The 23,990-nt window shown below is 51.3% G+C and overlaps 6 protein-coding genes across 6 annotated transcripts; 5 read left to right on the top strand and 1 right to left on the bottom strand.

Moving 5' to 3' along the window:
- Nucleotides 1-204: 204 nt before the first annotated feature.
- On the top strand, nucleotides 205-1,901 carry T069G_06202 (l-lysine 6-monooxygenase (NADPH-requiring) domain-containing protein; the record flags this gene model as incomplete). The annotated part of the gene is made up of 2 exons (XM_056173412.1): nucleotides 205-680; nucleotides 743-1,901. The coding sequence occupies 2 exons, from the start codon at nucleotides 205-207 to the stop codon at nucleotides 1,899-1,901; spliced, it is 1,635 nt and encodes a 544-aa protein (XP_056030270.1).
- A 202-nt stretch (nucleotides 1,902-2,103) lies between these two features.
- Nucleotides 2,104-4,079, bottom strand: T069G_06201 (sugar transporter domain-containing protein; the record flags this gene model as incomplete). The annotated part of the gene is made up of 6 exons (XM_056173411.1): nucleotides 2,104-2,397; nucleotides 2,469-2,573; nucleotides 2,629-3,293; nucleotides 3,363-3,640; nucleotides 3,707-3,786; nucleotides 3,849-4,079. The coding sequence occupies 6 exons, from the start codon at nucleotides 4,077-4,079 to the stop codon at nucleotides 2,104-2,106; spliced, it is 1,653 nt and encodes a 550-aa protein (XP_056030269.1).
- A 3,902-nt stretch (nucleotides 4,080-7,981) lies between these two features.
- Nucleotides 7,982-8,347, top strand: T069G_06200 (uncharacterized protein; the record flags this gene model as incomplete). Its single annotated transcript, XM_056173410.1, has 1 exon — nucleotides 7,982-8,347. One exon carries the CDS (start codon nucleotides 7,982-7,984, stop codon nucleotides 8,345-8,347), a length of 366 nt encoding a protein of 121 aa, XP_056030268.1.
- A 460-nt stretch (nucleotides 8,348-8,807) lies between these two features.
- T069G_06199 (NUDIX domain-containing protein) lies at nucleotides 8,808-10,691 on the top strand (the record flags this gene model as incomplete). The annotated part of the gene is made up of 2 exons (XM_056173409.1): nucleotides 8,808-9,763; nucleotides 9,809-10,691. The coding sequence occupies 2 exons, from the start codon at nucleotides 8,808-8,810 to the stop codon at nucleotides 10,689-10,691; spliced, it is 1,839 nt and encodes a 612-aa protein (XP_056030267.1).
- A 962-nt stretch (nucleotides 10,692-11,653) lies between these two features.
- Nucleotides 11,654-12,094, top strand: T069G_06198 (cofilin/tropomyosin-type actin-binding protein domain-containing protein; the record flags this gene model as incomplete). The annotated part of the gene is made up of 1 exon (XM_056173408.1): nucleotides 11,654-12,094. One exon carries the CDS (start codon nucleotides 11,654-11,656, stop codon nucleotides 12,092-12,094), a length of 441 nt encoding a protein of 146 aa, XP_056030266.1.
- A 2,704-nt stretch (nucleotides 12,095-14,798) lies between these two features.
- Nucleotides 14,799-16,751, top strand: T069G_06197 (amino acid permease domain-containing protein; the record flags this gene model as incomplete). Its single annotated transcript, XM_056173407.1, has 5 exons — nucleotides 14,799-15,144; nucleotides 15,257-15,537; nucleotides 15,652-15,851; nucleotides 15,924-16,501; nucleotides 16,579-16,751. 5 exons carry the CDS (start codon nucleotides 14,799-14,801, stop codon nucleotides 16,749-16,751), a joined length of 1,578 nt encoding a protein of 525 aa, XP_056030265.1.
- Nucleotides 16,752-23,990: the final 7,239 nt, after the last annotated feature.

The raw sequence follows: 23,990 nt of genomic DNA, 5'->3' as shown, positions 1-23,990 counted from the left end.
TGCGTAGATTGCTATTACGAAGACAAAGAAACTTGCCATCAAGGTTCTCAGCGATGAACAAGATAATAGCAGAAGCAATGGACGGACCAGACTTCATCCGTCGTCTAGCGACACTGCAGCATCTCTCGTTCAAGTCTCAACAGCTACCAACTCTTTTACACGGAATAAACCCACGCCAATTTAAATCAATCTTACTGAAGAGCCATGGCTGAAGTGGAAGACGAAGTATACGATGTCATCATTGTCGGTGCCGGTCCCTGTGGCCTCTCCACGGCCTCTCGTCTCCGTGAACACACTCCGGCCGCCCTCTTCACGGACGAAGAACACCGCCGTTTCCATTGGATCGGCAAATACGGAAAGAACGTCAACCTTAAACATGTAAAAAGCGGCAAAATATCCCAAAGCTGCCACTGTCGACCCGAGTACAAGATGCTCGTCTTGGACGCCACGGATAACAAGTGGTTGGGCCGATGGAATCATCTTTTCAAGATGTACGACATTTCGCATTTGCGCAGCCCGATGCTCTGGCACGTGGATCCCCTCGATAGAGATGCGCTTCTCGCGCATGCATATCATCATCAGCGAGAGAATGAGCTGGTCGAGATCCGCAATTGTGTCGGCAAGGAGATAAGCAAACACGCAAGTAAAAAGATGGCCAAGGGCCGAGTTTGCGGTGGCAAGTATGTTGCTTTTCTGTTTCTCAACCCCTGCCATATACAATATGCTAACAAAAGAGTACCAGACAAGAAGCAAGGATTTCCATCAACCTTAGAGAACGAAACGACTACTACACACCATCTCAAGCCCTCTTTCGTGATCATTGCATGGATGTGGCCGGACGATACAATCTTGGAGAGCAGCTCATTCGCAAGGAGACACTACAAGACATCGACTACGGTGAAGTTCGAGGCGTTTCAGTAGACGGTGCAAAACTGTTTACTGTCACTACAGACGCAACTCGACACTATTACGCCAAAACCGTTGTCCTCGCCGTCGGCCCTGCAAATACCCCCAAAATCCCTCCTCTCCCATCAGCTCCTCTCACAGCTAGCGGTGTGCCTCCTCAAGCATGCCACAGTATGCAAATCAAAGAATTCCCCGACCTCATTGTCAAATCGCGCATCGCCGCCGGCCGCTCTACGAATGTTCTCATCATTGGCGGCGGCCTTACTTCCGCCCAGCTCGCCGTTCTCGCCCTGAAAAGGGGTGTCACCAAGATATGGCACCTCATGCGAGGTCCCATGCGCGTCAAGCATTTTGACGTCGATCTTTCATGGATGGGCAAATACAAAAACGCCGAGCAAGCGCGTTTCTGGACCGCAGACTCGGATATTGAACGTCTCCAGATTATAAAGGAGGCCCGCGGCGGCGGCAGTCTCACACCTACTTACCACAAGAAAGTGAAGAAATACATTGCATCCGGCCATATCGAGCTTCGCACCAATACAAACTTGGTGGACGCGGAGCTGAAAGAAATAGACGGATCCCGTTTCTGGTCCATCAAGACAGAGCCGCCTATTGCGGAGGTGCCTCTTTTTGACTACATATACTTTGCTACAGGAATCCAGACGGATTTTGCGTGCCTACCATACCTGCAAACCATGCTACAAAAGTATCCCATTCATGGGCATGGCGGATTCCCTTGCATCAGCGAGGATCTTATGTGGAAAGACGGCGTGCCTCTATTCTTGGCCGGACGGTTGGGAGCTCTTCAGCTTGGGCCGGCAGCACCGAACATTGGAGGGGCCAAAATCGCCGCAGAGAGAGTAGCATGGGCCATTGAAGATATCATCAAGCTGAATGGATCGCAAGAAGGGCATAATCAGGATAGTAGCGAGCTGGCGAGCTATCTCTCAGGCCATGGAAATATGTACGGCATTCTACAAGATGAGCCGAACTAGCACTCAGGAAGCATTACAATAGACTAAACAGAGTAAATGACATTCATAAATACTTGTAACCAAGCAAACGCTTTCTACTTCTTCTTATCATTAATCGTGCATATAAAATCTTAGTAAATATAGCCTCCGCTTCATGGCAATTAACTCTCCGGCTTCACCTCCAGGTATTACAAAGCCCAACACCGCCTGCGGCAATATCCATTTAAACTTGTTCAGGAAGATCGCTGTTGTCGCTCAGACCAGCAAGGTGGCCATCCTGTCTCTTGACCATGATGTGCTTCTGCAGAGCAGCACGCGGCGGGAACTTGGCGTTGAAGACTTCGTCCAACTCCTCAAGAGTGCGGCCACGGGTCTCAACACCGAGGAACCACCAAATGAAGGCATAGATGAGGTTAAGGCCGACAAAGATGAGGTAGTAGCGCCAGTTGATGGCTTCGAGAGCAACGGCAGTCACGTAGGTGTTGTAGAGGTTGGCGCAGTTGGACATGATGACGTGCTGTGAGAAAAGATGTGGTCAGCAACTGGAACAGATGTAGAGAAATGTCGTTAGTATGTGGCTAAACTTACAACTCCCATACCCTTGGCACGGGTAGGATTGGCCAAAACTTCAGCGCAGTAAGTGGCAGTCAGGGGAGTGTACACGAAGGAGTAGGCACAGCCGAAGAGGAAGATCTAGAAGCACACAATGTTAGCACAGGCCACAGTAATGATACGGAGCATCACTTACCATGGCGACACCAGCGTTGCTAAAGGCCGTGCTGATGCCTGCCGAGCCGTGCTCAAACTTGGCGGAAAATCCAGTGACGGCACCAAACAGGCCAGCAAGGACGATGCTTCCAACCCAGAGCTTGGTACGACGACCAATCTTGTCGTTGGTAGCAGATCCAGCAACAGCACCGGTAGCAGAAACAATAGAGTTGGCAAAGGAGAGGAGCAGTCGGCGCTCAACGGAGATGATGCCGAGAATCTTGTACATGGAAGGGAGGTAGTAAGTCAAAACGGAGTTTCCGGACAGCTGAGCGAAGAAGGACATGAAGGACATCATGGTGAATCGCCAGCGGGCGTTGTGGTCCTTGACCAGCGCCCAGTAGTCCCAAAGGTTGGATGCCTTCTGCAGCTCGATCGATTCCTCGAATTCGCGTAGCTCGAGCTGGACCACGGGGTGGTTGGTGTCACCGCCTCCGTGATACTTGGCCAGGATTGCAGCAGCTTGTTCCTTCTTACCCGTCGCGGTGAGCCATCGAGGAGATTCGGGGATAAGAAGTGCGCCGATGAAGATGAAGAACGGGGGAATGAGCTGGAGACCCATGGGGAGACGGAAGGCCAGTTCGCTGTTGTTCTTGGCAGAGGCATATGTGACTCCGGTGGCGAGAATAGAACCGGTGTAGAAGACTAAGTATCATCTCCATGTTAGTTATCTGTATAAGAAACTCCCCCTTTTTAACAAGAAGCTCTACTTACAGGTGTTGTAATAACCGACTACTCGGGCTCGCCATTGGGGCGGAGCCAGCTCAAGAGCGTATGTAGGCGCAGACGAGGTTCCGATGGCAACACCGAATCCGAGGGTAAAACGACCTCCGAGGAGGTAGGCATCAGACTTGGCGGCCGTCTGGACGATGGCACCCACCATGATGAACAGAGAACCGGTCATCATACCCGCGCGACGGCCAAACTGGTCGCAAATAAGACCGGTGAAGAGAGAGCCGATCATATTACCGATGGTGTAAATCATGAAGATGCTGTAAAGAGGACCGTGTGAGATACAGTAGACGGGCGGTAGAAGTCGGCATCAAGACGAAACTTACATTCCAGTAGAAGAGCCGAGCTCCGTGTGATGAAAGTAGTTCTGGTATTGAGTCATGGCGTTGATGGAGCTGAAGATGGACTGTTTTTGAACGGTCAGTCATCGTGTCTTGCCGACGACAATGCAAGAGTCTCTTTACTTACACCATCGAAACCAGATGATGTCGCGTTCAACGCCGCCACGAGGAGGATACAGTAGAGCTGAATGCTCGTCCACGACCAGGGATTCAGAGGCGCCGCAGAGACTGTCTCGTGGAAGTGTGTGTTGCCCTGGACCTCGGTGACGTTTCCAATGGCCGACTTGTCAATGTGATCGCCATTGATCGAGCCATGGTCGATGACCGGCTCTGGCCGCGACTCGTCCTTCTCCGCCATTGCTCTGATATCGCGTCTGTCGCTTCTCCTTGATATCTGTTGCTGTTTCCCTGCGCGCTACTGCGAGTCAAGAGCAGCGTTCGGATGCCGGCAAGGGAAAGGGAGAGGTGGAAAGGCTGATGAAGGGAATGGATGTACGCAAGATTGACAGCGGGCCGAGATCTCTTTATGGGTTTCGCGCAGTCCAGCGATAGGTAACCAAGGCTACTAACTGTACGAAGTACGGCTATATCTTCCCCATGCTCCACGAAGAGCCACGAGGCAAAGGCCCAATTCCGGACAAGGGTATGTAACCAAGGCACGAAGATGGAGGTTGCAATCCCTCGCCCACTTGGTTCGAAAGCGGCAGCAAAAGCCCTATCACCTCCGTCCGCAATGTCTCAGTCCCTTCGGAAGAAGAAAACCCAAGGCCAAAAGCGCCACAACTTGCTGGCCCTCCGCAAGTTTCTTTTCCCCCATCTTTTGTTCCCCCACCGAGCGCCAGGGATCAATAAGCACTCGAACCATTGAGCTGGGTCTAAGGCTAGCGGCGGCAAGACTTTTTGGAGACGCGGAGAGATGGGGTAAAAGGCATTGTAAATGCATACGCAAAAAGTGCCGTATATGGTCTAGCTGTGGTGAATGGGCAGCTCACCGGTGGATTGTGAGACTTTGGTCCGCTATTCCACGAGGTTTCGTCCGCCACGCAAGGGGAAAGGGCTTCACAAAGGGATGATGCAACAGATGTATGCGTGGGTGTATCGCATATTGAATGAGGCTCAACTGGCGTTTCATTATCGAACGGAAATCGATCTGAAGTTACTCAGCCACGATCACCCTCAGGCACGGAAGCCATACCGAGTACTCGTACATGTGCAGAGCATGTACAGGCCTGGGGCTTATCTTGATGCAGACTGGCGGCTGACCCCCAACATGATGGCAATTCACCGAACCTGGCACATACTCGTAGAGAGAGAGAGATTGGAGTCTTGTCGTCTGTCTCTCTCTCCCTCTTTGTGCAAACGTCTACATTGTACTAGCAGGAAGCCACCGTCCTATTCCGTACAATACATGGCTTTGATCTTTATAGCTATTCACAGACAGACACTGTGAGCTATCACATAATATTCCGGGGCTCATGCATAAGCAGTGAGTTTTGTCTGAATCTAAGTCGAGGGAAAACAAGAAATCACAACAAGAGGTGTGGCTCACTGCATGAACAAGGGACAAGGACAAGGCCATTCTTGCTCAATCCACGCACTGCCGTTGGTCAGTTTTCCCTCTCGAGTAGCTCCGACCTCCTCCTTCTAGATGCCTTTATCCGAACTGCTCGCTACACCCTGATCGGCACTGCTCACGCGCCCACACCATCTCGTTATCTGCGTGCATTTCTTTCTTTCAAGATACAGTATCTAGCGAGGCCTCTGTTCAAACACCTAACGCCGCCGGACAGACTCGCTCGCCGAATCATCATTTACTCCCAGCAGGCCGTATCGTATCTCGTCGTCAGCCCAGCGTCGAACGCTCGACGATAAAACCCCACCAACCCAACCCCCCGTGTACCACCCCAACGTTGCGAGGCGTCTCTTGGCGCACTCTTGCCTATCTATATTCATCGTCGGCGGTGACAGAGCAGGTGCTGATCAGAACGTTTCATCACGGCGAGGCCTGGCGTAGGCTCATCCCCCCACGGAAGCCCGTATGGGTCCCCAAAAGAGCTTGGGAGAAGAGGTAGGGGGGTCCCGCCTCGGGCCAGCAAAGCGAGATCCTCAATACATTATCTCCAGAGCTGTCAAGTCTTGGAAACAAGTCATGGAGAAATTCATTGATATGGTACTAGCTGCAGCAGATGTTACCTTGGAGCTCCACATAGAGCTATGGAGAATCCGGGACGAGAAACTAGAAGCTCATGACGCCCTTCACAGAGCTTCATCTCTGCTATGAAAGACGGTTATTACTCCGGCTGCTATTTTGAGTCCTCCCTGCGGGTTCCCCGCACGCGGCCGACGCTTGGTGAAAGCCCCCAGTATGAATTTAACCTGGCCGCGCCCTGCGGTTGGTCCCCCACAGAATGGGGTTGCATCTCTTGCACGAGACGAGCTTCTTCAAGAAGACTGAAAAGAGAGTTGTGAGCATTCTGAACGTTGACAAATACGAGAGAATGACACGGGCTTGACTTTACTCGTCTTCCATTCCTCCTTTCTCTTGTTTCCCTTTTTCCATTTTTTGCATCGTGGGTCTAACAAAGGACGCTATTGAAAGCTTCAACATTTTGTATTGTTCTCGTGCGCCCCCTTTCTATCCATTTCGCTTTGGGACCCCCAATATCAGCATGGAGCTTTCAGCCAGATGACCGCTGTTGGACAACAGCGGAAACATGGAAGTGGCTTGACGTTTTTGCGGCGGCGCCTGATGGAAGCGTCGTCCCGAATGAATAGCTCGAGCGTTGATGGACTTGTTGCAACGTGAGCTTGGTTCAGCTAGAGTTGCGAGGGGGTCAAGTGGTGAGATGTTGGTTTGGCGCATACTGATAAGGCGTGGCAGCGATCTATGCAGTATTATCTTACAATCAACTCGATATCGGTCTGTTATCTCTCTATCAAGGGTGAAGACTTATCGACTTCGTTTATGATATGCGTGCGACTATCAATCTACGTCAACCGATACCAGGTAATATGAAAACGACCCTCCGGAGTACCGAGTGTTCGCTCTAGACACTCGGCCGAAAGTACATGTATAATGGTCCAGTGGAACGTCACCATTTAAAGCAGCTGGCGGTGAATCCACATGTACTACGGAGTACGTGTATTCAGAAAATTATCACATTGCCCTACCAATTACTCGGTACAATAGCAAGCGATGCTTCAACACGCCAGCCGAACATAACCACGTAAGAATATGGTTCATCGCCGGCGCGTTAGTCAACGAGGACCGGCTAAACCCTCGATATCCCGCCATATCCCGCCGGACTTGGCTTTAGGCTCTCGCTCCGAGAGCCACCGATGACCCTGCAAGCTGAAAGACAAGTCTTGAACTTGACCAAGACGCTTTGATTACAAGCAAGAGCAATATTCAGTCGTTGGCTCCCTGCGGTTCCAGCATTCAAGACTCTGGGTGTTAAGGTGCCTGGTTTGGCATGATGCATTTTCCAGATAACGACTAGCAGAATTCTCCTGCCAAGTCCCCGTCTATCTATTACTATTGAGCATGAAGAAGCTGGCATTCAAGCCAGTGCAGAGTATTCTTGTGTTTGTATCACTGGGTCGCGTCTTAAGATTTTCAGCCACTCTCACTATATAACGCGTACAAGTTCCCGTAACGAGACATGCCTCGGCATCTCTACCTCACTACCGGCGACCAAAGCAACTGCGTTCATTTTTTAATATAGGAAACTAGCCGATCTGACACGGGAAGTGCGACGAGACCCGCCATCTTGTTTGAAAGGGCGTAGTACAGGGTTTTCAAGCTGCCGCATAGAGTAAGATGTCGCTGTGTCCGATGCAATGTTAAATTTTCTCCGTGAAAAAGAGTAAGACAAAAATAGCTGTGTTACTATTTCAAACGAGCCTTCATTGTCATATACCTAGCGTCTATTCCAGCTGTTGACAAAATTGAATCTCAAGTTGATTTGCATTCGCACCAATTCCACTCTCTCTCGACTCACTTTTCTGCCGGTTTCTGTCCCGCAGCCAATACGAAGTACGACGCCACGAAACTAGAGCTCATCCAATCGCCTACGAGACTTGGTTCCCCGAAAGCCACAGTTGTCCCAGCTGAACCCATCTTCTCTTCGGCCAATCGAGTCATTGGGGGTCTAATAGCACCAACTTGCTAGTTAGTTTCCAGCAGACAAGACTCCAGGAACAAGAACAAGAACAACAAGAAGTAATCAGAGGATACTCCCACAAAGCAATTAAACAGCAATGCCTCTCATCTCCAACATCGCCACCGGCGCCGTGGGTGCCATCCACGTCTACATCCTCACGCTCGAAATGTTCCTCTGGGACACCCCGCGCGGCCACAAGGCCTTCAAGCTGGCCCCAGACTTTGCCACCAAGACAAAAGTGCTGGCGGCCAACCAGGGCCTGTACAACGGCTTCCTCGCCGCCGGGCTGTTCTGGGGGCTGGCCCATCCGGTGGAGGAGTTTGCGGCGCAGATCAGGCTCTTCTTCTTGGGGTGCGTGGGAGTGGCGGGCGTGTATGGCGCGGCAACGGCGAGCAAGAGGATTTTGTATGTGCAAGCCGTTCCAGCGGCGGTGTCTATTGCGGCCATGTTGCTTGGGTTCTGATGGAGTTGGAGAAGAATTGGTTAAAAGAGGGATTTTAGGCTTGCAAATACATAATATAATCTCTACGAAAGCGCTGACCTCGAAGTTTAGCAACTTAGTATAGGTGGCCTCGCCAAATATCTGCACACGCACAAATGACAGAAATAGTTGACGTCAATGGAAGCCAAATACAGTTATTTTGAGTGAATGACAATTTCCATACTCTCTATTGAAATATTAAAAGGATAATTACGAGTCCAGCCTTTTCCACTCACAATAGATAATGAAGCATCAAAACTACACACACAATTCACATGATGCCAAATTCATGGTGTTTTCGCAAAGCAAGTGGGTGGTCCGTGCGCGTCGCGACTCAGATAACGATAAGCCAAGACGCGGTTCACCAGCTTCCTCTCATGGACGAACAGAAACGAAATCAGGCTTCAAAGCTGCCAATCGATAGCAAGGAATAAATTAAATCATGCCTGCAACAAAACGCTCAAGACCGCCCGCGAGAGCATCTTCAGCAGCAAACAAAAGAAGTTCATCTCGCTCCGTCTCTCGAGCAGCAAAGCGTCAAGATGCCACGCCGTCAAGCAGCGATTCTGACTTTGAGGCCGAAGTTGAAGATGAAGTTGACATGGAAGACATCCCACCAGAGAACGACGCCAAAAGACGAAAAGTAGCAGCTCCTGCATTGCGTTCAGTCAAATTCGACGGCATCCTCAGCAAGAGACTCTTTGCACAAGAGGCCAGAGAAGCGGCAAAGGAAGAGACATGCTTCCCACCTTCACGCCGGCATTCCGTCTTATACCACAGGCCCCTCCTCTTGGATGAGCAAGTTGGATCTCAAGGTCGCAAGGCTTTGCTCTCGTGGTTTGACTCAGTCAGTCAATCACGGTCCATGCCGTGGCGGAAAGCCTGGGTCGACCCAAAGACGATATCGGATCCAGCAGAGCTTCGAAAGACGCTCGAGAAGCGCGCATACGAGGTATGGATCAGCGAAATCATGCTGCAACAGACTCGAGTGGCCGTCGTGATTGACTACTGGAGCCGCTGGATGGACAAATGGCCAACAATCCATGACCTGGCGGCAGCAAAGTCAGAAGATGTGCTTGCTGCGTGGAGCGGACTCGGGTATTACAGCCGTGCGACGAGAATCCATGAAGCAGCAAAGCTGGCAGTTAGCGACTCAGACATGAAGGGCCTATTACCATCTTCGGCAAAGGAGCTTGAGGCAAAGATGCCCGGCGTTGGGAGATATACCGCTGGCGCCATTTCATGCATCGTCTTCGGCCGCGCAGAGCCAATGGTCGACGGCAACGTGCTGCGAGTACTGAGCAGGCAGCTGGGGATACACGGCAACATCAAGACGGGCAAGGCTGTCATCGACTCCATCTGGGCCGCGGCAGATGCAATTGTCAAAGCCACGGCCGAGCAAGACAGCGACGACGGCAGGACAAGCTCAGAGCCCAACGACAGACCGGGACGATGGGGTCAGGCGCTGATGGAGCTGGGCAGTACAATCTGTACACCAAACCCAAACTGCTCTCAGTGTCCCATTACATCGACATGTCGCGTTTATCAAGAAGGCAAACTGAAAGCGAACAAGTCAAAGGAAAAGTCTCCGAGGGTAGTCGACATTGAAGACTTGTGCATCTTATGCGAAGAATTTGACGAAGCCGAAGGCGACAGCGACGAAAACTCGACCCAGGACAAGAAAGTTAGCAATGCAAAGAAGATGGAAGCAAAGAAAAGCAAGCAGCCCACGCTGGCAGCATTTGCGTTTACGCGAAAACCCGTTAGCAACTCATCATCCCCTTCACCCTCTCCGTCATCAACAACCTCAGCCACTTCCAAGGCAACAATGGACACAATCACTAGCTACGCTCGCAGATTCCCCGTCAAGGCCGTCAAAAAGGCTGTCCGCGAAGAAGAAACGCTTGTGTGCGCCATCCGCCGGAGCGACGGCCACTATCTCATCCACCGCCGTCCTCTCAAGGGTCTACTCGCCGGACTATGGGAGTTTCCCAGCAAATTGCTCGAGCCGTCGACAAAGTCGGATAAGAAGAAGCGCGAGCGGCTGGCCCATGAATACGTGTCGGACTTACTGAATGGCGACAAGGGCCGTGGAAAGACAAAGATATCGTGTGAGGGCGAGTTAGGGAACGTGCCGTGGCTTTTCTCGCACATCAAGCTGACGATGCATGTCTACTTGTTTGAGGTGGGAGATGATGCTGCGGTGGTAGAGGATGAAGACCAGCCGAGACGGTGGGTGGCTGGAGGGGATGTTGACGCTGAGAATATGGGGACGGGGATGAAGAAGTGCTGGGAGATGGTGAAGGGGGCATTGGAGGAGCCGTGAAATTGGTGAAGGAACGGGCACGGATAATGTTTCTTTGTTGTGGTGTTTTTTTCTTCTCAAGACTGCGTTTGATTCACGGGCATTACGGGCTGGAAACTCTGTCACAGATAGACCATGAGATGGGATATAGGCGTTTGGATTTTGAGGTTGGAGATGCATATTGCTGGATGGGACATTGAATGAGCCGGGCAACTAGATTAAACATGGACAAATATTGCTCAAGTACAAGGAGAAGTTTATAATCTCGACGATGTTGAAACTATGGCCACATTCACTTTACTTTCCAAATACTGCATTGTGCATCTGCAGGGACTGGCGATCATGTTGCATGGATGTTGAATCCTTTAGTGTGGAGGGGCATTACTAGACTGTAATGGAAGAAGACAGGACCGAGATACCAACACGAAGCGATCACAGGAATTCCATTGTGCATCCCATTAGAAAAGGAATTGAAAAACTTGTATTCTACTCGATTCCAAGGCAATGCTCTTCTTTCTATCACTTGACAAGTGGGATCATGCACTACAGATTCCAACATCTTGGCCAAGTCTAGGGTAGGCGGCTGTATGTAATCGATTAGCTGGGCGAAAGGGGGCTGTCGGTGGAGGCCGTGACCGACGATTCGTACATACATGTACTAAGCCAGATTTCTTCCCCGCCCTTTTGCTCTCCCAACCCTTTGGAATACGCCCATCTGGCCAGTCTGCAAGGTAAGACGAGACATTGAGACATTGAGCAGGGAGAAGAAAAGCGGCGGATCGACAGAAAACAATGCAATGGCAAATGGCAATGCTAACTGGCCGTCTTCTGTCGCAGGTCCCGCACGTGCCCTTCGATCCAGATCCAACCCGAAGCTCCGAAGCCGATATATCTTGAAGTTCCGGATCGGCGAATCCATTCATTCTGCTGTGTCACTTCACTTCACCGGCCCCGGCATTTACAAACGAAGATAAAAGACAAACATGTCTGGCCTCGACGCCCCCGATATCGTGGCTGCGTACGACGACGTCCGCAACGACAAAAAGGACACCAACTGGATGCTCCTGTCGTACGCGGCGGCCGTGGGCAACAAGCTGACGCTGACCGCCTCGGGCACGGGCGGGCTTCAGGAGCTCGTGGCGGCGCTGGACGACGAGCAGGTGCAGTACGGCTACGTGCGGATCGAGTACGCCAACGACAAGGAGAGCACGCGCGTCAAGTTTGTGCTGGCGGTGTGGATCGGCAAGAACACGCGGGTGATGCGAAAAGCGCGGGTCAGCGTGGAGAGCGGCGACGTCAAGAAGGCGCTGGCGCACCACCACCTGGCCATTACGGCGGAGGAGCGGTCGGAGCTCAAGGAGGACGACCTTGTGAAGCTGTTGCGGAAGTCTGGAGGCGCTGATTACAACGGTGGACGGGGTTGATTTGGGGGACTCGTTAAAAGGGGGAGAAATGGGGAGGGGAGAGAGACAGGATGGGGTGAAGGGACGGAACAGCGTGAATAGATGGATAGAATGAGGGGAGCCCAAAAACAAAAATCTGGATATATCGATATAGAGCTACATATACGTGACTAGTACTTTTAGTTGATGGCATGACGATGACATGATATGAGAATGATACAGCGAGCACATATAAACAAAGAGCAGATGGAATGAGGAGTGAGAAGAGACGAGATGAGAGCTGATTGAAAAAAGAAAAAGAAAAAGAAAAAGAAAAGACGGGAAAATCAGAGAGAAACAAAGACATGATACGAGTACACAAGCGAGCAAAAGCTACAGCTCTGCTCTGATGTGGACAGACAGATGGGCCGAGGCGATGGCAAGATGTCCAGACCCTGATGGACCACGGGTTGTAATGGGCAGAGGACGAGAGGATAGGCCAGGCTATAAGAAGGATAGCTAGCTATGATAGCTCCTACGAGATGCGACCCAAGACATGCGGTGTGTACTCGTATAGAAGACGGCATGTAGTCGTGCTCGTAAATACGGAGGAGAGATGCTATGTATGTAGGATCAGTGGTGGATGGACGACTCCATCGCGTGTACTCGAGGTTCAATGTGCATTTCTGTAGCCGACGATATCCTTTCAGTCCACAAAAGAGACAAGATAGATTGAGCTCGGCATATCCTCGTACCATTAACCATTAATATTAGTTGGCCATACCGCGTAAAAAGAACAGATAACAGCACAACAGGCATCATATCGTATCACATCAACCAGGGCCAGACTCGAATTGTTGAATTTACCAGCGGCCGGGCCATTTCCCTGTCGGCTTAGCGCGCTCGTGCAGTCTTTCCTGAATGGCCCACCGAGCGACACTTTTAAACGGTTTAGCGTCGAACATGGTACAGGTAGCCATTTTGAGGACGGATTTGCATGTGCTTGCGGGTCTTTTGTCTCTCTCTCTGCTGGTGATTGTGTCAGTTGCTTTTTCCCTATTTGATGCTCGTTGTTTATGAGATTATTGGGATAGATGCATATTGATATTCCTTGTATGTGAATTCACTAGTTTGTTTGTCTGTTTGTTTGTCTTTTACTGGTGACATCCATCCTGTTGGCTGGTCCATATGAACCACTGAAATAAGGCCCCATCCATCTCGCAGCAAGCAAGATAAAAGTCAATCTGGGAAAATCTCCAGTGCTGTAAAAAGTCGCCGCCGCCGGTCAGCATTCTAACCTAAGCAATTTGATCCCGCCATTACACCCTCCTTACGTATTATAGCGCCCCCAGGCCTTCTAGAAAACAAATCAAAAACCCTCCAATACCCTCCAAAACCACCGGCATCCCTCCAATTCCTCCCCCCCTTCGGCCATGGCCGCCAGTGTTCAAACTTGTTCTGACGTAGGTGTTCAAGGTTCCAACGTCCGCTAGCCTCTCGGGCCCAGCGCTGGACCAACCACCAACGACGCCGCCTGGAGCCACTGAAAGCCACACAAGGGCCCCCCCTAGGAACATTTGAACCAAGATTGCCTTTGGTCGCCTCCCCCTGATGAATCCAGCCTAGGCCGGTCGTTAGCCTGGGGAAAAGGCTCCAGCGGGCTCCAATGGGCGGCGCCATGATATCAAGAATCCATAATCCCATGATGGGGGTTTTTTTGATGGGAAATTTGGGCTCTTGTCTCCACGGGCGGAGTGGGAACTGGAGTCTGGTCTCTGTCTCTGGGGGAGAGCAAGCATGTGTCAGGGCAGTTAGTTGATGTGTATTCCAGGTTTGTAGTCTACTGGCTGTTATCAGTGAACTCCAGCCCTGTAACCGCTGTAACTGTAACTCTCTGTACATCTTCCCCATGCCGATGATCCAAATCAGTCCCTGCATCTCGGCTGTACGACGATCTCAGAACGCATAAACAATAAACTCATCAGCAATTGAAACATCAGCATCTTCCCGTCTTCTATTTCTTCTACTTCTAGCGCCAAACCGCCCACACCGTCGATCAACGCCAAGTTTTTCTACTGCTGCTGAAACTGGCCGAGGCCCCGCCGCCCAGAAAACCGAGAAAAAATACATTCAGCTTTTCAGGTACTTGCCGACTTGCTCGACTCGTAATTCTCTCTACCTTTTTAAACTCTTCAACCTTCTTTTTCCACCTTTTATTCTTCTTCCCACCTCTTCCTCTCTTCTTTTTCTCACTCTCCCCTACGAGATTCTGCTTCACATACTCATAACATCAATATATACTAGAGAATAGCCTCTTTGATTAGTGGCAGCAAATCTCTTCAACGTCTCCGCTTCCGCCTTCAGCCTCTTTTTGGCCCAAACCCCCGAAACGAAGCACGCGACAATCTTCGGATGCGGCCTAGTCTCGCCATCTGGACCAAACCAAACTGAACCGAACCGAAATCTCAGCTCCAACGAACCCTCGTTTAATGGCCATGACAGCATCCTGGTTGCACTGCTTACTTGCATGAGCTTCGGCGCCACAATCTCTCAACAATCGTCTATCGCTATTCCCACGCGCAAAAGTCTAGACCACTCCGGCCTCTTTTTCTCTTTCTCTCCTCTTTAACCTCCTCATCTCCTCCTCTTCTCTTTTCTCTTTTCTCACCTCTTCTCCTCTTTCCCCTCATTCACCCTCCTCTCTCTTGGTGATACTCTTGGGCGGCCTCTCTCCTCACCCGCGACAATGTCTTCCTCCTCCTCGGCCAACAAGCCGGCAGGGAAGCCGGGCCTCGTCGACTCCAAGCTCGAAACCGCCCAGAATCTCTCCACCGTCGAGGACTCGGCCGATCACCTCCTCGAGACCCTCGGATACACCCCCGAGCTGTCGCGCAACCGATCCACCGCCCAGGTCGCCTTCATGTCCTTTGTCCTCGCCTCTATCCCGTACGGTCTCGCCACGACGCTATACTACCCGCTGGTGGGAGGCGGTCCCGTCGACATCATCTGGGGCTGGGTTCTCGTGTCACTCATTATTGTCTGCGTCGCCGTGTCTCTCGGTGAAATCACCAGTGTCTATCCTACTGCCGGAGGTAATAAACATCTAGCCCATCCCGTTCCCGGACAAGAAACCAGAACATCTCGTATAATTGTTCGTAATTGTAATGCGCAACGTGCTAATTCATATCTTGCTCTTCTCCTCAGGTGTCTACTACCAAGCCTTTATGCTGGCCTCTCCCAAGTGGCGGCGCATCGCATCCTGGATCACCGGCTGGCTCTTTGTTGTTGGCAACATCACAATCACCCTGGCCGTAAACTTTGGCACCACGCTCTTCTTCGTCTCTTGCATCAATGTGTTTGAAAAGGAGCCCGGCGTTGGCATCTTTGCCGGTGAAACCTGGCAGGTGTTCCTCATCTTCTTGGCTCTGACGCTGTTCTGCAATGCTGTGTCTGCTCTCGGCAACAAATGGCTTCCTTGGTTGGATGTGAGTCTTGTCCTGCTGTTTCCTTTTCCCTTCAATTCCTTGCAGAATCAAGGGAAATAGTTTTCCTTCTGCCCCAGGACTTATCCCAACAATGTGCTAACTTTTGCTGCTCAGACTGCTGCCGTTTTCTGGACCTTTGCCGGTGTCATTGCCATTCTCATCACCATTCTGGTCCTCGCCAAACACGGCCGTCACGAGGCCAAGTGGGTGTTTGGCCATTTCGAGTCCTTCTCCGGTTGGCCCAGTGGCTGGTCTTTCTGCGTTGGTCTGCTTCACGCCGCCTATGCCACCTCTTCGACGGGAATGATTATCTCGTAAGTGATATCCTTTGCAATTGATAGTTCCTCATCGAGTCGTCATCTTGGAAACTAACACGCAACGTCCAGTATGTGCGAGGAAGTCAAGGATCCGGCCACCCAGGTCCCCAAGGCCATGGTTGCCACCATCTTCATCAACACCTTTGCTGGCCTCCTCTTCCTCATCCCCCTCGTCTTCGTCATTCCCGACCTGCAGGAGCTCGCCGAACTCGTGTCCGCTCAGCCCGTGCCCCCAATCATCAAGTCGGCCGTTGGATCTTCTGGCGGTGCCATTGGCCTGCTCATTCCCATCATGGTCCTTGCCATCATTTGCGGTATTGGCTGCACAACTGCTGCGTCTCGTTGCACCTGGGCCTTTGCTCGTGACGGTGCCGTTCCCGGCTCCAAGTGGTGGGTCAAGGTCAACAAAAAGCTCGACGTGCCGCTCAACGCCATGATGCTCAGCATGGCTGTTCAGATTATCCTCGGAGTCATCTACTTTGGTTCCCCTGCCGCATTTAACGCATTCTCTGGTGTGGGTGTCATTTGTTTGACTGCTTCCTATGCAACTCCCGTCGCCATCAGCCTGTTGAGTGGAAGGAAGCAGGTCCGCAAGGGCAAGTTCTTCCTCGGCCCTCTTGGTGCCGTCTGCAACGTCGTCACTGTTGGTATGTAATCTTCTCTCTTTCTCGAATCGTAAACCCTCTTTGCTCTGCTCTCATGCTTACCCCCCGTTTTCAAACAGCCTGGTCCCTGCTTGCTCTGCCGCTGTTCTGTATGCCGACTGTCATCCCCGTCACCGCCGAGACCGTCAACTACGCCCCCGTTGTCTTCGTTGCCGCGACGGCGATTTCCGGCATCTGGTACTGGGCCTGGGGCAACAAGAACTATGCCGGCCCCCCTGTGCATGAAGATTAAGCGAGCTTTTCACACCTTTTTTCAACAGTGTTTGTTTTTGGACAAAAGGGCAAATAAAAAGGAAATTTTGGATACCCCCAAAGAGTGGCGTTTTTTTTTTGTGGTGGATGTTTGATACGTGTGAATGATGACAACAGGAATTTTACATAGTTGTGCGAAATAAAATATTTTATTTCTTTCAAAACTCCCGGGTTTCCCACACCGTTTATCGACCCTCGTTCGTCCTCCATCGCGTATCTTCTCGCTTCTCTTATCAAAGACCACGCTCTGGTGACGTGGCAGAGCTATCGTTATCAAAAGGTTCACGAAAGGGGGAATTTCTCGCGAGAGACGGCACAAGGGTATGGAATTCGGTGTCTATTTTTTCTCTTCTCTTATCAATTCACAACGACATGCTGAGTTATGAAACTAGATTTTGTGAAACTGGCCTTTGTGCTAGGCAAACAGAGCGTCAGGAGCTTCACCGTCACTCCGTTTGTGCAACCAAACAAATCGTGTACTCACAACACATGAGAAACAAGCCGAAAGGATCACGAAACAGAAAAAAGACAGAGGGAAAGAAAGAGAGAGAAGAAAAGAGGCAACAAACTTTTTTTTTTTTCAAGTCACCCGATGAAAAAATTAGTCACGGCCAACCGAAAGTTATACACATACACTCATACATCTCGATATTTACGCTCACATGCACACTCACGTATACAGAACAGTCATTATTCAATACCAATGCCATCATAGATCTCATGATGCATCTATCTCTGCATTACCGTTGCCGTTGACACAGACAGACAGAGAAACAGAGATACGAGTTCTGAGTTATCACAAAAAAAAGACCCCCAGGATGGAGATATGCAAGCTGGAAACTTTACCGTACACCTCACAACCCCAGACTCCGATCAATCGACATCTTCCTAACTCGAAGCAGCTATCCAAGAGCATCCAATTCGGCGACCTGACAGACGAAAAGAGAAATCGAAGCATCATTCTAGAAGAAAAGAATTGATCGGATCAGCAGAGACAAAGGTAAACTTTCTCGGTTACCGAAAAACACATCCCTCGTGACGGCCAGGACTGAACTATTCGCCCTGAGCAGTCTATCTTCACCGAGCTAATGCTTCTCCAGAAAGGACTACTGTGCAGACTTCAGGTCACTTGACGACCTGCTGACTTGGACATGCATATTCGTACAGCAAAGCAGCTTGCGTCTTTCTACATACATCACTCCTGCACAGCCCAAGTAAGTCTCTTACAAGCGAGCGCCATGCACGACTCCTGCAGCACCAAGCTGTCATGTCCATGTCCATGTCGGTGAAGGAAAAAAAGATCATCATCCCTGGGGAAAAAGAGAGACATGCGGATGACTACGCCCCAAAACCTAGCTGTTTACTGCATATGAGTACATACAACATGCACGCACGAGCATAGGTAGGGATAACATGTGCTTATTCTGACATGGATATCCCCAGGAAGAAACAAACATGAATCATCATCGTCCGTCCAGCAGCCAATCCAGCAGCCAATCCAGCAGCTCCCATCTCGTCTTTGACAAGACCAAAGAATGCACACTCCGAAACATTGGAAACGCATGTCACTCACGCAGCTCGTAAAAAAAGTACACCAAGAAAGCCGCCAATGCCGCACCCCAGAATATCATATGCAATCATCCCTCCCCCAGGTGCATTCGAAGGAGCATGATCCAAGCAGAAACCAGCAAACATCCTGGGGAAAAGGGAAAAAAAGAAACGACAACGCAGATGCAGGGTAAACTGCAGCAGCAGCAACCACCACCAGCCCAGCTCAGCCAACCGGCCGGCAAACTCTCAAGCAGTACCACCACTAGTCGTCAAAGTAATACACCGGCCGGAGCGAACCAAAAGATGCGTCTTATAGGAGGAGGGTTACTTTCCCGTGCCAGCAAAAAAAGAAGCCGTTCCATCTTTTAGCCCCGAAAACAAAAAGGTTGCAAGCCACCACCAAACCTCCAGGGTAAAAAGAGAGAAGATGCAAGATAGCCCTTTGGACTAGCGGTCAAGCGGACTAAGCAAATCTGAAGAGGCGGCCGGGCTTGAATGAAATAGCCCCCCCCGGAAGAAGCTTCACCGGTTCCGCCTCGAACTAAACTTGTGAAACCATCTCGCCGTCGCAATAGGATTTTCCTCTCTCCCAGCAAAAAAACCAAAGGTGTCTCAATTGCTCGTCTCTCCCCCATCAGATGATACAAAAAAGCTGCCGTATCATGACCTGCCGCTCTCAGCTAGGGCACCCCCCGGCATGTCCATGACGTCGTTTATCTGTCATCAAAAGAAGAAGCCCAGCTATTGTCAGCAAAGAGCCCCAGCCCCATAAGCAACAGTAATAAGACCTCATCTTAATTCCGTCGAAAGGAAAAAAGAACCTCGAGTTCGGCCGCGCCCAAAATGAAGCTATTCGAAAAAGGAACCAAGCAGCAAAAAACGATGCCTGACGAGAAGACGGCTTCTGCAAATCGCATGTACCGTACCCTTAAACCCCCTCCTCTCATTGCCCTTTTCGTCTCGCGGATGGTTCCCCATGCCCTAGCACTCTCGTAGACGCCCGTTTGTACGTCTTGCTGCCAATATAGTAATATCAAATAAATGATCATTCATCCGTCACCGGCATCCAGTGGGGCCGGATGCGAGGCCATATGCACACTCCGTTTGCTCACCCATGCCTTGGGTTTAGTCCCAAAGTACGGTACACGTACCAAGCTTGTACTGCAACGTTTGTCTGTACGAGTACCGGTAAGGGTGCAAAGGCGTGCTAAGGTAAGGTAGGCAGGCATAAGAATAGACACACAATGCATGATCCAAGCTTCGTCAAGCAGCCAGATACGGCGTTAGCTGCTGCAACTGCAGCGCTCAGGCGGCCGGCCACATCGGCGTGGCGTTTCGTTCGCCAAACCGTCTCGAGGCGCGTATGCAAGGCCGTTTTGGCTGCTTCCCCCCTCGAGCCCAAAAGCTGCAGACGACCGGGCAATAGCTTTGGGTTTTTAATTTACGGCTGCAGTTTTTGCTTTCTTGGACTGCGGGGAAGAAGGAAGCCAGGTTGATGGCTGAATATGCACGATTGGGCTGGGGTCGTAACGCAATATACAGCGCCATAACCAAACACTGACGAACTTCTGAAGGGGGTGCAGAATTGAGAATGGCTGCGATAGCTGGACGGGACGAAAGCTTACAACGGGCCTTAGCTCCGTTATCCGCCCTCTTCTCCTTGCCTCCCTCGTAGCTTTCCAGGAAAAGCATGTACAAGTATTGGCAGCAGAGCGAATGTACCTGGAGTAGCCAGCGCTTGGGGATAGTATCATCAGCCCCCAACCGACGGCGCCAATTCCAGTCGGTGTGACGGCCGGGGTGAGGAGGAGAAAAAGCTTCGAAGGGGGGTGTGTGGGAGAGCCGTACGTGGGAGGGAAAGCTTCCGTAAGAAAAGAGAGCCCAAGTCAGAGCTTGCCTGTATATCCGGCTGCATGGGAAATGAAAATTGGAGTTTGAAAATCATCGCCGTAAACGAGAAGCTTCGTCAAAGAGCTAATTGCCCTATTTGGCCAGCTGCCATTGACTCCTCGTCCTTCTCGTATGCAGCCTGGAGGAGACTGGCACCGTTAGTCGGGCTTTGACACAACGGGAGCCACTTGAGCACTCGTAAATAACGCTGCGATCGTCGCGCATCCACCTCGGTGACAGGGTACGTATTTTCGATCCTCATACTGATCCATGATCAGGGCTGGATGTGCCATGCACCTCATCACGATCTAGAGGGGCTAAGAAAAAAAAAAGAGGCTCCGTGTTTCGCAAGACTCGGACCCAGTGTAATTTCAAATCCCATCTCACCGCGAGAAAAAAAAAAGAGAAGACTTATTCAGCTTTGTTGAGGGAGTAGAAAAAATTCACTCCGAAAGCCCCCTGTGGAGAGGCAAACGATGTCACAATGCATGAGTAAACCGGCACGAGTAACAAAACCGCCGGCTGCTGCGGGATTCGACGTGGCCGCTTCCTCTTGGGGGGCGGACGCCATATGATTTCATTGTGTACTGTCCTTTTGGTTTTTCTTGCTCAAATATACGAAACAGTAATTTATTTTTCATGCAGCACGAGCTCACACGACTGCTTAGACTGACCAAGCAATGCGGCGCGCGCATCATGGCCTTTTGCGGCGCGGGATGGTGGGCAGACCCGACTTTGATAACAAGCAATTGCGCGGCGACGCGGCCGATGGCTTTTTGTCCCTTTTGCCATGGCATTGTGATAGGATTCCCGGAGTTTCCTTAGATTGCGCCGTGGCACATCTAGATGCTGCCAATAGGACCCTGATTTGCCTGATGTTCGCTGCGCGGTCTAAACTCGTCGCCTCGATGGTGACATTGTTGCTGCTCCCTCTGTCGATCCGAGCTTCTAGATTGCTAGATTGTTGGGCTAGCGATTCTTGATCTAGATGTACCTGTACCAGTGGCGAACATCGAGATGTATGCCCAGCCGTTCGGGCCATTTCTTCATCTATCATTCCTGCAGCGACTTTTCGCCGCCCAACATTCGATCTGACAACGTATCATCCATCGAATCTCAGCTGGCCTTTTCGCTCATCTCCGTGAGCTCGACACAAGGGAGAGAGGAGCTCGCAGAATGGAGCACAAACATCAGCATGTCGTCATCGAGCCGCCGGCGACCAAGGCAGAGGGCAGAAAAAAACGGCCCCGCCATCATACCCATGTCGTCTTTTTGCAGCACGCAACTTGAAACGCAGCAGCGCAACACAAGGTCACTGACTGAGGCGTTCGTGTGATTCAGAGCTGCTTTGCTGGGATTCAATCTCGGTGGGCCGCTCGTGCAGCAGACCGGGTCTCGTCCGCAGATTTGTGTGCGCCGTTAAATTGCTCCGTCCAACGTTAGCCGGGACGGGTTGCTCAGCGTGGGTTGCATCTCGACATGCCTTAGCTGGTGTAGCTATGGTTGCCCCCTAGCATGAACCCGCGGGCTGAAATGATCAAGTGCCATTGCTAGCCAGCCAGCTTTTGTTTTTGCGCCGCCGGCATAAACGTTTGGATTGTTGATGGTTTCCGGGGAAGTCGGCTGCCAATATCAGAGGGAGAGGGAGAGAGAATGCCACCCTCCTTTTTACCCCGCCCTTTTGCGAATATGCAAGTCAATTAAAGGTAAAATTCTCGAGGTTCGAGAACTGATACATTGGCGGGACGGATGAGACGGACTCGAAGCATGTGATTCACGTTATCAGCCATCCTGGAGGTTGGGCAATTTGCAGTACGAGTAAACGAGCTTCCCTCTGGCGCCACACTGCGGAGCAAAGATGCAGGGCGGCCACGACTAAAACAAAAAAAATCACAACATCCCCACGGAGAAAGGTGTGGGAAGTTTCGACCCCTGGCGCCAATGAGCCATGCTTTGGTTTTGGAGTAAGTTGTGCGCCATGTACGAGGTACGGGGGAACGCCTCAAAAGCTGCTGGGAGCGAGATGAAATGCACGACAAGCACCTGGCGGCTGCAGGTGGCTTGACGGGGGTTGCAGCTTGTCGAACCACGAGACCGCCTGGGCTGATATTGCCGACTTGGTCGAATTCATGTCAAGCCACCCATCGTTTTGAAGGCGTGATGAGATGGATGATCCGGGGTTGACAGCCGTGGGCAATGCAAGGCGGTGACTCTGCAAGTTCATCTCGTCCTTTGTCCGGAATCGTCCATCACCACCAATAAGGCTCAACCTCCATTCACAGATACTGCCTGTGCTGTAAATACGGGTCACGCATTAGCAACTCTCTTAGACCTTTTGGCCAGTGGAGCTGCAAAACGAAGAGCAATCCTCTCCACGGGGGAGGAGACCGTTCTCTCTTCTCTCTCTCCATCTCCATATCTGGTCTCCGTTCTCTCTGGCCATCCAGGTCCCAGTCCACAGCTGGTAAACGGAGTAGACCCGGAGGGGGTGTAAGAGAGAGAGGGGAAACTCCCACAACACAATCTCACCAATCGTTGGGCCAGAGGCTGTTGGATGGCTGGCATTTAGTTTGATTGGGGAGATCCTTTGGACGGTACTGTATCCACCAGAAACCATGCCACAGCCCCTTCAACACGGCACGAAAGGCGAAGAGAGTGGGCTTGCTGCTGGTCCTCTCAGCCTTTCACACACTCCCCCCTCCGACTACGACTCGGTGTGGATATGGTAATACTAATGCTACTAGCTTCCTGCATCGTTGCCTTGGAATCTGCGGCTTGTAGAACCCAAGAAAGTAAGTGCCACACCACCAAGGTACTCGTGTGCCGCTACCATCTCCCTTACATTTGATTTGTGGCATGCGGCATGCGGCAATGGCGAAAGGCCCAGAAGACCGGTGTACTCGTAATACGGAAAAAGGAATCGTCCAGACGGGAGGCGTTTTCTCTAACTGTATTTTCCCTCTCGCCACAGGGTCCATTGGGTGCATATCGGAGGCAAAAAGAAGAAGACGAAGTGATAACTCACTGCTACTGTGGCTGGTTCTCCTCCTCCCTAGTTGAGAATCCTGTACGGAAGAGGTGGGCTCTCTCTTTTGCCGATGTGAGTTCCCTGTGCTCTGCCATCCATCACGGGCATGCAGAACATGACTTCCCGCTTGCTTCGCTTCTGCCAAAGTCAGCTGCCTCCATTCCCCCGCAGTCTAGAGAGAGAGAGTTAAAGTGCGAGCAGAAATGCTGCCTGAAGGTGTACGTTCGTGATGAAAATAATTTCCGTGCCTACCGTTTGCATGCATGGGCCGGCAACTATTGATGTTCTGCTGATGCTCGCCATACATGCTACTACATGATACATGATACATGATAGTACAGGCTCCATGCTCCATGCTCCTTGCTGCACCGTACATGCTACATGACATGGCATGGCATGGCGGAGCGGATGCCGTCCGAGCTCGGATCCTTGCGTCTCCCTGTATGTATGTACGAGTAAGCCCTCGCCAAGGCGCTCCTCGGACTCCAAACTTGCTCGCCCTTATCTGCTTGTGGGCACATGAGTGGCCATGATGTGCATGCTCGAAGCGCCGACACGCGTTTGCACCGCTCCGACTGTGCGTCTCGGGTTGACGAGCATGATACACATCGCAAACTGCTGCTTGTAAGTGCTCGCGTCTACAGTAGCGTCGTCGTGGTACATGTGCGTAGTACTCCGAACCGTACTCCCTAAAGCACTCGTACCATTGCAAAAGCATCCATCTTTTGTGCCCCATATAGAAGACGTGGG

The sequence above is a fragment of the Trichoderma breve genome, chromosome 3 (genome assembly GCF_028502605.1).
Source record: "Trichoderma breve strain T069 chromosome 3, whole genome shotgun sequence".
NCBI lineage: Eukaryota > Fungi > Ascomycota > Sordariomycetes > Hypocreales > Hypocreaceae > Trichoderma > Trichoderma breve.
Note: the sequence above shows the minus strand (reverse complement) of the source record. Positions and strands in the feature narration are given on the sequence as shown.